General features: G+C 40.9%; 2 protein-coding genes across 7 annotated transcripts in view; both read left to right on the top strand.

Moving 5' to 3' along the window:
• Nucleotides 1-3,601, top strand: med6 (mediator complex subunit 6). Its single transcript, XM_071498805.1, has 8 exons — nucleotides 1-116; nucleotides 570-729; nucleotides 957-1,048; nucleotides 1,475-1,557; nucleotides 1,689-1,797; nucleotides 2,018-2,133; nucleotides 2,274-2,301; nucleotides 2,882-3,601. Exons 1-8 carry the CDS (start codon nucleotides 95-97, stop codon nucleotides 3,010-3,012), a joined length of 741 nt encoding a protein of 246 aa, XP_071354906.1. The 5' UTR covers nucleotides 1-94; the 3' UTR covers nucleotides 3,013-3,601.
• Nucleotides 3,602-4,322: 721 nt separating this feature from the next.
• pcnx1 (pecanex 1) overlaps nucleotides 4,323-12,281 on the top strand; it is a 36,218-nt gene continuing 28,259 nt past the window's right edge. For 5 of the 6 annotated variants that reach the window (XM_071498800.1, XM_071498799.1, XM_071498797.1 and 2 more), the window contains exons 1-5: nucleotides 4,324-4,887; nucleotides 6,778-6,992; nucleotides 9,340-9,445; nucleotides 11,175-11,211; nucleotides 12,152-12,217. In XM_071498800.1, coding sequence (XP_071354901.1) covers nucleotides 4,735-4,887; nucleotides 6,778-6,992; nucleotides 9,340-9,445; nucleotides 11,175-11,211; nucleotides 12,152-12,217 — 577 coding nt within the window. In that variant the 5' untranslated portion in view covers nucleotides 4,324-4,734. Of the gene's footprint in view, nucleotides 4,888-6,777; nucleotides 6,993-9,339; nucleotides 9,446-11,174; nucleotides 11,212-12,151; nucleotides 12,218-12,281 lie in introns of all 6 variants that reach the window. The other variant, XM_071498801.1, reaches the window with a different exon arrangement.

The following is a 12,281-nucleotide window of genomic DNA, read 5'->3' as shown; positions in this document are numbered from 1 at the left end:
AATTATACAAGTTAAGACGGTCAAGACAACGTCATCAACCTACGACCTGAGGCATAGTGATGACGTATTCTTTCTGAGACATTTTGTTGACATCATGTCGGCGGTGGATTTCAGAGGTAGCTAAATAAAGGTTTTATTTTTGTTAGGAGATATTTTCCAGTGCTTTTTTCTCTGTAGTGATATTTAACAAGTCAAACATTAGCGTGTTGTAGCTAAAGCCTTGAGATAAAGCTGCCATGTAAATTCGGTGTTGGCAGCTATTTGTTAGTGCTTCCTTCGAGGCTAATGTTAGCGACGATTAGCATACCCTCCGCTATGATTAAACATCCGATTTAGTTAAAGTTATAGTCAGTGAAAGTTCCGAAACTAAAAATTATTAGACCTCCTTGTAATCTCCTTATACTTTTTTAAGTTAAGTTGTGTTTGTGATTGCTGCGTAGTTTGTAGTAACTGTAGCCCCGATTGAAGGTGTATAATAACACAGCTGGACATCAAAACCTGAGTCTGAAAACTGACCAGCCTTCAGCCTTGAACGTTACATGACGTTACATTTTTCGTTCAATCTGCAGATAACCTCCTCGGGATATCCTGGGTGGACAGCGGCTGGGTGCCCATTCTTAATCCTGGAAATGTGCTGGACTATTTCTCTGAGAGAAGCAATCCTTTCTATGACCGGACCTGTAATAATGAGGTAGTGAAGATGCAGCGGCTCACTCTGGAACATCTAAAGTAAGTTCATCCCACGCAGTTTGATTTGGTGTTACCTAACCAGTAGTTGGACACCAATGAACCAGATGAAACAAAGTATAACTAGGAGTTGAGGGATAATCTCTGTTTACTGTCGATCAAGATACAATAGATTATTAATGCATTGTCACTACACAGCTGCTGAGATGTCATATTAAGTGACATTTGTGAATATAAAAGCAAAAATCATTGTTTCTCTCCTTTTTCAGTCAGATGGTGGGAGTGGAGTACATTCTTCTTCATGCTCAGGAGCCAATTCTTTATATAATCCGTAAACAGCAGAGGCAGTCACCAACACAAGGTCAGTATCGAGCGCCTATTTAAATTGTGAATGACCGCGTTGGTGAGTCAGCGGACAACGTGCACTGTGTATATTTGTGATGGTGTGGTTTTATTGTGTATGTCATTATGCTGTGTAGAGCGTTTTACTGATGTAAAAGGGTAAATTTACTTAAAAGTACCTTCTGAAGATGAGTATTAACTGAATGTGTGTAAATGTGTTTATCATTACCAGCTGCATAAGTCACTGATAACAAAACACTCTCCAGTGTCTGGACCTATAATAATATCTGGACAAGCTAAAACAACCGTAATTTGTATTTGATTTAAATGCCATTATTAGATGGTTTTAAACTCATGACTTGCATTAAAATAAAACATGTTTATATACACAGTCTCGCATTTAAGGCCCCATATGTAGATTTAATTTCCATTTCTACTTCTCCAGTGATACCTTTGGCTGACTACTACATCATAGCAGGGGTGGTGTATCAGGCCCCAGACCTGGGAACAGTGATCAGCTCCAGAGCGGTGAGGATTTCTAACACAATCCTCTAAAATAACCTTGGAAGTGTGTATTGCAGAGGCTGTTGGTGGAGGATTTCAGTTTTTATGATTGATAAGGTTTTTACTGTGAGTGACATGAATCACATCTATTTTAGCTTTCTGCAGTCCATGGAATCCAGTCAGCGTTTGATGAGGCCATGTCATATTGCCGTTACCACCCATCCAAAGGATACTGGTGGCACTTCAAGGACCAAGAGGAGAGAGGTTAGGCTTTGACAAGTCATGAAAATTTTCCAGTTTAGGGTGCAGTTTTGCTGCTCTTATTAGCTGTGGAATAGTTCCTGTAACAAGATCACAGACATTTAAAACAACAAGTGGAGTAAAAAGAGGACAAGCTATGATGCTCTAATAACACTCATGTGTCTCCAGAATGTTTAAAGGTTTCACTCATGCAAAAGCTGATTAAGAACACACTTTATTACAGAAAAAGCCAAACCTAAGTCAAAGAAGAAAGAAGAACCGAGTTCATTGTTTCAGAGGCACCGTGTGGACACACTCCTTCTGGACCTCAGGTCAAAATTTCCACCAACGTTTTACCAGGTACAGTTACACTAACTCTAAACAGCTATGAAAGTAGAATCACTTTGGTCTTTTCATTTAAATTTCCCTGCAATAAGAATTATTACATGATAACATGACAGCATCCAAGTAATATAATTTTGTTATTTCTGCAATTTCAGCCTAAGCCTGGTGAGAAGCCTATTCCAGGTATGAGATCCTTATATTTAGATCCTAAAGCTACATGATAAATAGTGCCAGTGTGTGGACATCAGTCACTTGCTTATCACTGAAATGGATGCAAATAAGATTCAAGTTGGTTTAGTTCTGTCATAAAGCAACTTGCTCACACTTATTCTGATATTCACCAAACAAAAAGATATGAATTCAATCTGACATGAACATGCAGACTCACAGCATGAAACAAAAAGGCAAATTATAAATAACAAATAAAACAAAAGGTATTGTGCATAAAATCAAAGAATGACACAGGATAAAAACACAACAGGTTAAAGTAACTTATTTTCCCCTGGTCCTGATATTCTCTAGTCGTTCTGTGGTATTGTGATTTTATTATGTGCTTTTTGTGGGAATGTTAACGCTCTACCATGGGTCTACATACAACTGGCTTTACTATTAGAATATTAGCTGAACAAGTGTGAATTAATATAAATATGACATCTAAAATGTAATATAGTATTCAGGTTTTATTGTAGATGCAGTGAAGCCACAAGCCTAATATCCACAAAGTCCATGAGCTTTCCCATGATCATATGTTCTTGTGTTGCAGTGGAGGTGAAAAAGGAGCCAGAACCTCCCACAGAAACTGTAAAACAAGAGGAGAGGGAACCAGCAACAAAGTCCTCCGCCCCAGCTCCACCAAGCAAACCTCCTCCTGAGAAGAGAGCAAGGCTACAGTGACAGCCATACCTCTCATACTCTGTGAAGATGGAGCAATGCAGCGAAATGTCCAACAGTACTAAGTGGAAAACAGTTCAAGACTGGCAGCGTTTCTGTTCCCCTTCCAAAACTGCGAGATGGTCTGCCACTCTACTCGTTTGCTCAGTTTACAGATGCTAAGAATGAACTGGCACAAAAAGTGTCAGTTTCTGGCCCCAGTGCCAGGACTACTTTTGCACTGTAACCTTAGTCTTGTACACGTGATAGGTTTGGCAATCGTGGACATTTCAGGCAGCTGTACTACGAATATGGGTGAACTTTTTGATGTCAGCAGGCATTTCACAGTGGATGAGGTTTTTTGATGATGTGCTGACATAAGCATCAGTCTCATCTTACTGTTGACATCATCATAATGTTTGTTTTTAGTGACTTCAGAGGATGGTTTAATTTCTTGTCTGCTTCACAGGGAGATGTCATAATGCATCATCTCATCTGAAAAGCAATCTGCATTCACCTCTCTTTAATTACTGTCACTTTCATCTGTTTGTGAAAGAAATGCTCTGTTTTTTTGTGTTTTTTTGTATTAAAATGTATCAGCTATTGTATCCTGGTGTGTTGAATTGATGACAGTTGTCTTGTTTGATCTGTTTCCTGTTATGAGGGAACTTATTGTGATCCTGACCCATGATCAAGAACTCACAACTCACAGCATTTATTATATATATATGTTTTTTTCTTTTAACAACAGTTAAAGGTGCCACAGCTTTTGTTCATAGTTATCCTAATCTTAATACCTAATACTAATACATTTCACATTAAAAAGAGCACTTGACAAGTTTGTAAGACTTAATCCAGTGGTTCCCAACCTTATTGGCTTGTGATGTTTTTTCATGTTTCAGATGTCTGTGGTGGTTTTTCCCATCTAAATTTCAAATAACATAATTTACACAAAGCAGAGATAAGATAAGCAAGAGTAGAAGAAAAATAGACTTTGATTTTGACTCCTTCCTGCACTATTGGGGGGGGGGGGCTTGACCCCTGGGTTGAGAACCACTGGAATAAACTACCAAATTTAATATAAAAAGTGGTTAAAATTAGTTCCACTTCAGAATAAAGGTACCACAGTAATATTCTGTAATACTGCATATTATCAGCCATAGATTGATATTTTTTCTGCTAGTTTTACCTTTACCTTCACCACCACTGATGGCACTGGGGTAATGGTCCTCATGCAAACAGCAAATGAAGTTTAAAGTGGGAGAGTTTCGTCAGCAGGTGTCGCCCTTTGGTCACATTTGGCACATGAGCCCCTCCGTACATGTCCCTTCATGCATTCTCGCCCCCTGCCATCACCGTGTTGACTCATGTTCAGGTCAGACGTGCACAGTCACTCAGGAAATGTGCGTTTTCACCAAGGCGGGGACAGTAAAATGGCTTAAAGCGCAGAGCAGCGCCGTGTGTTTTTAGCGCAGACAGCTGCATCCATGGCTGCCACCCTACCGAAGCCACGAAGAAGAACTTTCTCGCAGGGCGTGGTGGGATAGGAGTCTCCTCAGTGGAGGACTGGAAACAGTGCCCCAGCTGGCTGGCTAGCTGCAGAGAAGATGGCTGCACAGGGGATTTTCAGGCCAGTGTCTGAAAACAACCCGCCGCTGGTCATGTTCGGCGACCACTAGCCAGCGTGTCACCCCGGTTGTTCCGTGGGTCGGTTCCGCTCGGATTCGTCGGAGGGGAGAAAACAACATGGGGTCGCAGACTCTACAGATCCTGAGGCAGGGGGTCTGGGCTTCGGTCACAGGCGGATGGTACTACGACCCCGATCAGAATACATTCGTCAACGCTTTACATCTCTACATCTGGCTCTTTCTGCTGTGTTTCCCCTTTACACTCTACATGGTGAGCGCTGCGGATGTTTTTTTTTTTTCTTTATCGCCTTTTTATGTGGATGTTTTTCGTCCTTTAACTGTTCCCAACAACGTAAGTTAGCGAACCGAGTGTCCGTTAGGTTAGCTCCCTCAAGACACCAACGGTCGGTCCCTGTCTATTCTCTGGAGCGGGAAGACAATGTAAGGTCTCTTTAAAGTAACGGGATGTCTTTATTACACTCGAAATATTAAAAAAAAAAAAAAAAAAAATTGGATTTGTGAGTAAATGAACCTTATTCAGGCGAAACAGAATAACATTTAAACGCCTCCCCGTTAAGTGTGCCGTCCACCAACTAGCTAGCTCTTTTGTTCAAAGTCAGTGTTTATCAGTGTTAACAGTTCAGACCCGCCAGGTGAGGACATCAGCAGTCGGCCGCACAGAGCCGGGCTGTAGCCGGTTCATTGAACTCCCCATCCCCCTTGTTATCTGCTTGTTATCTGCTTGTTTTTCTCCTGTCGGTTGTGATTTGCGGTATCACCGGTTTTCAGAAGCTGCCAGCTGAGAGCACAGCTAGCGAGGATGTGACAGCAGCCTGGCGGTTGTAGTGTCTCAAAACACTGGCTGCTCATTTCTGCACTTCATGTCTGTTTGTTTTCTAAAGGCTGTGTTGACTTTTACCCTCTAAAAAAGCTTCACACATCATGCACTGACTGTCAGATGATTTCAACACTTTCTGCAGATGGGCTACACACCAGGTCCAAATGTCAGGGGTTCATATCATCAGTGTTTCTCAGATACAAGTCTGTGGATGCTCTCACACTGACTTCTGTTTCGAGAAGCTGATGTTTCATATCGGTTTGTGGTTTCCTTTCTATTCCTGAAGTGGAAATACGTCGGTCAGGCCTGTGGTTTATATTGAGCCACAGGTTAGAGTGGTGCTGCTGTTTGTCGTAACTGCAGACAGATGCTGGGGCTGGGGGGTGTCTGAAGGACAACAGAGACGCAGCTCAGACACCTTGTGGGGGACATCCAGGTGTCTGCTGAGAGCTTCCCTGGCACCTGCTCCATAAAAAGAGATGTTGGAATGACTATTGAACGCATCAGTTCTTAAAACACTGTCAGTAGGAGTCATAAACAATCAGTTAGAGGTGCTGTCATCTGTTTTCAGCTGTGTTTGTGTGTGCAGTAGTTGGTCACAGTTCACAGGTTCAGTTCCTGGTAGCACTACAGCAGCTACTAGTGATTCTTTTCATTATTGATTAATCTTCTGGTCATAAAATATTTGCTGAGCTGAAGGTGACGTTTTTAAATGTCTTATTTTGTTTCACCAAAAGTAAAAAACAAAAAACAAAACAAAAACCCAACCCCCCCCAAAATTGAATTTACATTGATATATGGCAAAGAATAGCAGCAAATCCTCTCCTTTGGGAGGCTAGAATCAGAAAATATATGGCTGTTTTCACAATACTTGCTTGAAAGGTGATTAAATATTTATCACTATAGTTGCATATTATTTTTCTGACAATAAACTGTTTAATTAAATGATGTGTAGCATATGGTTGATATGGTGGCTGTCGCTCATTATGGCTGAATGTCCTTCAGCATGACATTATTATCTTGTCCTATTGTCATCTTGGATAAAAACATTCGTAAAAAAACTCATAGCCTTTTTAAAATGAATTTCTACTGTTATTGTCATTTTTAAGAGGAACAAAATAATCAAAACACAACTTTGGATAATAATAATTTGATATTACAATGATATTCCTTGGCCCAAGAGTTACATAAAGAAAGGAAAATAAACATAAAACACGGCACGAAGAGTAAAACAATTACAGCACAATAAAACCACGAACCTGTTCCCTCCACAGTGTAAAGTATCCAGTAAAAGTTCATTTCTGCTTCTTTCTCTAAACCCAGGCCCTACCGCCAACCATGGTGATAGTGGGAATCTACTGTGGTGTTATAGCTGCCATGTTTCTGCTGCTGAAGACGGTGAATTACCGCCTCCACCATGCCCTGGATGAGGGGGAGGTGGTGGAGCACCAGGCCAAGGAGAGTCAGGGCACCAGAGCTGGCACTGAGGGGGCTAATGATGGAGGTGCCACGCGTCGGGAGGACAGCAACGGCCCAGGGTAAGGTCACATCTCACACAGCCTGACGGTGCATTTGATATCGTGGAGATGTAGGACGAAGACGCTCCTGGTGTGTGACTAAGCTGCTCAGATGATGAAGCAGACAAAGTGCTCTGGAAATACTATGTAGGAGTATTGTGTAGTAGGTAGAGAACGTCATCCTTCCTGATCAGTGATCACATGGAGCGTGGTTGTGGAGTGAATCGAGTCATTTAAAGGTGATGTAATCTGGAGTTGTCTATCAGAGCTGAGGTCAAAGGTCTATTGATCTGGTGCTGATGTGTGAAAAGACATAGGCTGCTTCAAGGAAAACCAATTTATTGCTTTGAAAGTGTCCAGATAGGGCAAGTCACGCCCAGCTGTAACAGCAGCAGTAATGATGGGCCAAGCAACTTTGGTCAGATTTTGAATTAGGCTACTTTTTGCCTTTAACACAGAGAGAGGCATCAAATGTAGCATACATTTTACCTCAGGGAAAATTACTTTAAAAGTAATCAGTTATTTACTTGTTAAATTACATATAATTTGTCCTCTCTATGGCTTATGCCGAGGAGTGTGTTGTCGAGCTTTGTTTTAAAGTACATTGCAGGATTACGCCCTGTGGGGTTCTCTTGTAAGCAAACAAAAGCACTGTTTACAGTCAGTGTTTTTCACCGAAACACATACTGTGCCTAACAAATGCATTTCCTTCCCCTTAAAACACTTTCTTGCCCATTGCTTTGTTTCTCAGTGTGTCACCACCACCTGTAGACCAGCGATTTACTGTGGTGCAAAACCCTTGGCAGGAACATGTACTGCATCACCCACGTGCCTGTGCACAATAACAAACCCACCCACAAAAACATGGCTGCTACTGAGTGCTACTAGTGGTCAAAAACGCCACAGAGGACCTTTAAGTTAATTCTCCTTCCAGTTGTAGCTGTGCTCTCCGCCCAAGATGGTGCTGGATTTTCATCCAGCACCATCTTGTTGTATAACAACACCCTGAGTGCCATTTGTGTGATTTGTGTCATGTGTATGAATACACATGACACAAATGAATATGAACATGAATATGAACTCAGACATAGACCTTGTTATACCTCTACTAGCACAGGTTCTTTTATAGAGCAGATGACTCTTGAATTTAACAGTATCGATGTAAATGTGTGCTCATCAGCTAATTTGCAACTATAAGAATCAAATTTACAATATTCTTCTTTTAGTCACTTGATTTTCTTAAACCCCAAAATATTCTTAATGCACAAAGATACAGAGTTCAATATGCAATCCATTTATTTTAAAAGACAAGTGTGTTGACAGTGACATATGTGCTAATTAACGCCTTAATTAGGGTAGTTAATGACCTAATTTGTATGAGGGTTATGTTTAGTAGGGCCAGTGTTTTGCAGGACTCAGTGTAGCTCCGGCGCCTCCTGTTAAATCTCACAAAATGAAACAATATGACACAAACAGCTAATAATGAATTACACCAGCTGAAAAAGTCATTTACTTTGATAATGTCATTAGTCACCATGAAACTGTACAAAACCATACAGTGACCCAACTCTAAATGTCAGTCTCATGTCTTTTTTTTTTTTTTTTTTTTTTTAAATGGAGATGTTTAGCTCACATTCAGAAGGAACAAAAGCCAGTGAGGTTCAGGCCTTTTACTGCCCATGGCTCAGAGAGGTGACTCATACTCACATTCCAGAGGGAGTGCTAAGCAGGACGCTGAGAGAGGGGAAAGACAACAAGAAAAATGAGAGCTCCTGACCACAGGAGCAGTCACTGTCGCAGCTTTGCCCACACATCTGGAGTTACATTCCAGGTTGTTTGAGTTTACAGTAGAGCAGACAAGCCGAGGTGAAGTTGATGAAGGTGTTTTTTTGCACCACCGCCCACTCATTTTCCCCTCGCTGGTCCTTTTTCCAGTCTCCGCTCATCCATGCTACGTGTTGCAGTTCATTACTTGGAGTGTTTGTGTTGTGGTTTGACTCGATATGGAACATTTTTTGGCATATGGAAATGATTTATAGACGATCCCTGGCAAGTTATTTGTTTCAACATACCAACTGGTTAAACAAGCACGTCCGGGCTAAATATAGGCTTGGAGAGAATCTGCAAGGATGCTTTCATCTGTTTTTGCTCCTTCAGCTGAGTTTTAAACCCCATTTAAAGGATGTAAAGTAGAGGCCTGTTTAATAAAGTCCTAAAACTGAGTCAGTTTAACTGATTGCAGAGAAGGAGATAAATGACGTGTAACAGGAAGCACCGACGATCTGAGCAGGATGAATGACACATTCAGATTGAAGGGAGGGAGTGCACTGTAATACAAGTGTGTGCATGTGTTTGTGTGTCTGAACAGGGACCCTGGAGGGGGCATTGAGATGGCAGACTTCATCAGGCAAGAGACTCCGCCAGTGGACTGCAGTTCCAGGAACTCCTATATTGGGATGGAGTCTAACCAGCAGGTACGCAGAGCACTGGTTTGCTGCATGCTGCATACCATACTGGGCTGAATATAACATGCCCTGATTATAAGACCCACCCCCTCAGGCAAATATACATAAATATAAGTAGGTCAAACTAAAAATAACATCTTTTAAAATAAAATACAGCAAACATGCCAAACTATTAGCAAACTAGTGTTCCTAATTCCACTAACTAATCTGAAACAGAATCAGCATTAACCAGCTCTTTAGTGTGTTAACTGGAGATCCAGATAAAGAGAGACAAGCAGAGCGAGGGGTGAGAGTGTTGACATTCATTTCTTGCTATAATCATAACATAATCGAGCGTTCAACTGTCCGTGTACTGTTTAGTTCACTGTCAAACAGTACATCTCAACTAAAAGTGAGGTCCTGGAATGTTTTGGCTTGTACCTTGTGAGTTTGTGTCCAAAATTGTCTGTGGAAGGCCCCCGCTGAAATTTCCTTGTAAACAAACAGAAGTCATGATTTACATTCGGTGTTACTCACCAAAATGAATTGTGTGTATATTTCAGGTCTAATAAATGTGTCGAGTGCATTTCCTTCCTCCTAAAACCTTTGCAAAGCAGATTTTTTTTTTCCTGAAATGTTGGAATCCAGCATTGTTTACATTCATGTTTATTAGCTGGCGCTCTTCTTCTTCTTCTTCTTCTTCTTCTTCTTCTTTGCCGTTGTTGGTGCATGGCTGCATTTCTTGGACCATTACTGCCACCTGTTGATACCTTTAATATAGCGCTGAAATGATCAGTCAATTAAGTAATGAGTTGCTCATCAGAAGGTAACAGTGTAAATGATCAATAAATCATTTTAGTTATTTATCAATGGAAGATTAGAAGAAAATAGTTGCAGGTTTCAGGATCTGTGAGATAGGTTTGTGTCAATAAAACTGACTTGACTTAACTCCATACATACTGTAATTCAAATTACTGTGTCTTTGCTATTGATGAAAATTGTTTCCAGTAGATGTGATATACATTCAGTTTGAAATCTAAGGTACATTGTATGGAAATATGTGATTGATGCTGAATGCTAATTAAAAAAAAACAAAAAAAAGGAAAATAGTTTCTACATTTGAACTGGGAACAGTGTTTAATCTTCCCACAAACAAGCATCATGTCCGGAGTTCTGACGGCTTTTAAAGCACCTCTCATTTAAGTGTCACGCACTCTGTGTTTACTGTTACACATCAAATGTGCACACACATAGCCAAGAGAAACCATAAGAGTAAAAGGCGAAGTTTAAGATGATTTGACTTTTATAATTGTAAGTGGAGGAAGGCGATGCGCGTGCGTGTGTGTGTGTTTTCATCAGGTATGATCCTCACATAGTTTGTTGTCGGCAGATATCTCCTTGTTAATATTCAAAGTTATTTTGCTGTTTTTATCCAGTGAGATATATTTAACCTCTGAATCCCTGTGGGTGCTGTGTCTTTGTGCTTTGTGTCCTTGAGTTGCTAATCATCCAGCATGGTCTGCTCAGCTGCTGTGTATGGAGAAGAAAAGGAAGCCAAAACTTTTCTCTGTGATGACAGTGATGAGGCGCCGGCTGTTTGTTATAACACGAACAGTGTCTTCTTCATGTTGTATTCTTTAAAGATCACACACCTCATCAGTTTGCTTTCATGAACATTTTGCTCCAGAAATCAGCTTTTGATATCTGGGTCATAGATAAATAAATATGGCTGACTTATCTTTTTTTATTCAAATTACAGATTGCATCCAGCCATGGAAGAGCAACAGTTGCCAAAGGTAACTATGACTACACCACCTTTTTCTTTTTTACTAAAATCATTTCCAAATCATAGATCTCTGTGCCTCTGAAACCCGCTACATTTTAAAGTGAAAAGAACAGTTACAGCCACGTTACACATCTTCTTTGTAACCCCATGGTACATTCTCTATTATCCGAATCACCACATCTCTGACCATGATCACCCCAGCTGCCCAGGAGATGTAGTCTGACTCAGCATTACCGTGACCTCAACACTCACACCAAGATGAGGAAGCTTTAGACGGGCAATGCTGAGTGTGGAAAAAAAAAAAAGAGAAAGACACATAAGACGAAGCATGGCAGTCATTCTCCAGGAGCTCTTCATCGGACTGCTGAGGAAAAGGCAGTAAATGAACTTGTAGCTTTGTTTTGGCTCCATCATAGCGAGTGTTAGTGTGAGGCGCCTGCGTAGTCTGAATAATTCAGTGAGTCTGTTCAATGCCATTCTAATTATCTGGCAGTTGTGATGACAGGAAGTGGTCTGAAATGGGACAAGGGATCTGCTTGGGTTTAGCCTTTTAATCTCCTTCCCGTCACGGGTTCCATCTACTCAGACTGTCCATCACAAACTCCCAGGAAGTATGAGCAGTCTCACAGACTTGCAGGATTTGAGAGACGCTGACAGCAAAGATTAATCTAAAGACCCACATCTTTGTTCAAAGATTATCTCGTACAGTCGTTAGGGCATTGAAGGCATCTATTGAGAACGGCTCATAGCTCCATCATATTTGGTTGTTCAAAGTATCCAACTCAGGTTGCGTCTCAGATGTAGTATTTCTTAGAAGACGACAGGAGTATCTATTTCTTTATCCTCTGTAGAGGCCAGTTATGTGTTGGTGCCCAGCTATAGTGCTTGTGAATGTATTAATAATTGATTGAACGTGTCATCTCTTGATTGCTTTCTTTCCATCTTTGCAGGAGATGTGGGAAAGACCTCAGACGACATCAGTTTGACTCTGGTTGAGAGCTGCAGTCATGATCATGGTAAATATGCGGAGCGTTCACATATAAGAAAAACACTGTTGCATTAGTGACTTGATATTTCAGC

Source organism: Trachinotus anak, unplaced genomic scaffold (assembly GCF_046630095.1).
Source record: "Trachinotus anak isolate AG129_WGS33_773 ecotype Australia unplaced genomic scaffold, CSIRO_AGI_Tana_v1 ptg000015l, whole genome shotgun sequence".
Taxonomy (NCBI): Eukaryota; Metazoa; Chordata; class Actinopteri; order Carangiformes; family Carangidae; genus Trachinotus; species Trachinotus anak.
This window is presented reverse-complemented; position numbering and strand designations above follow the sequence as displayed.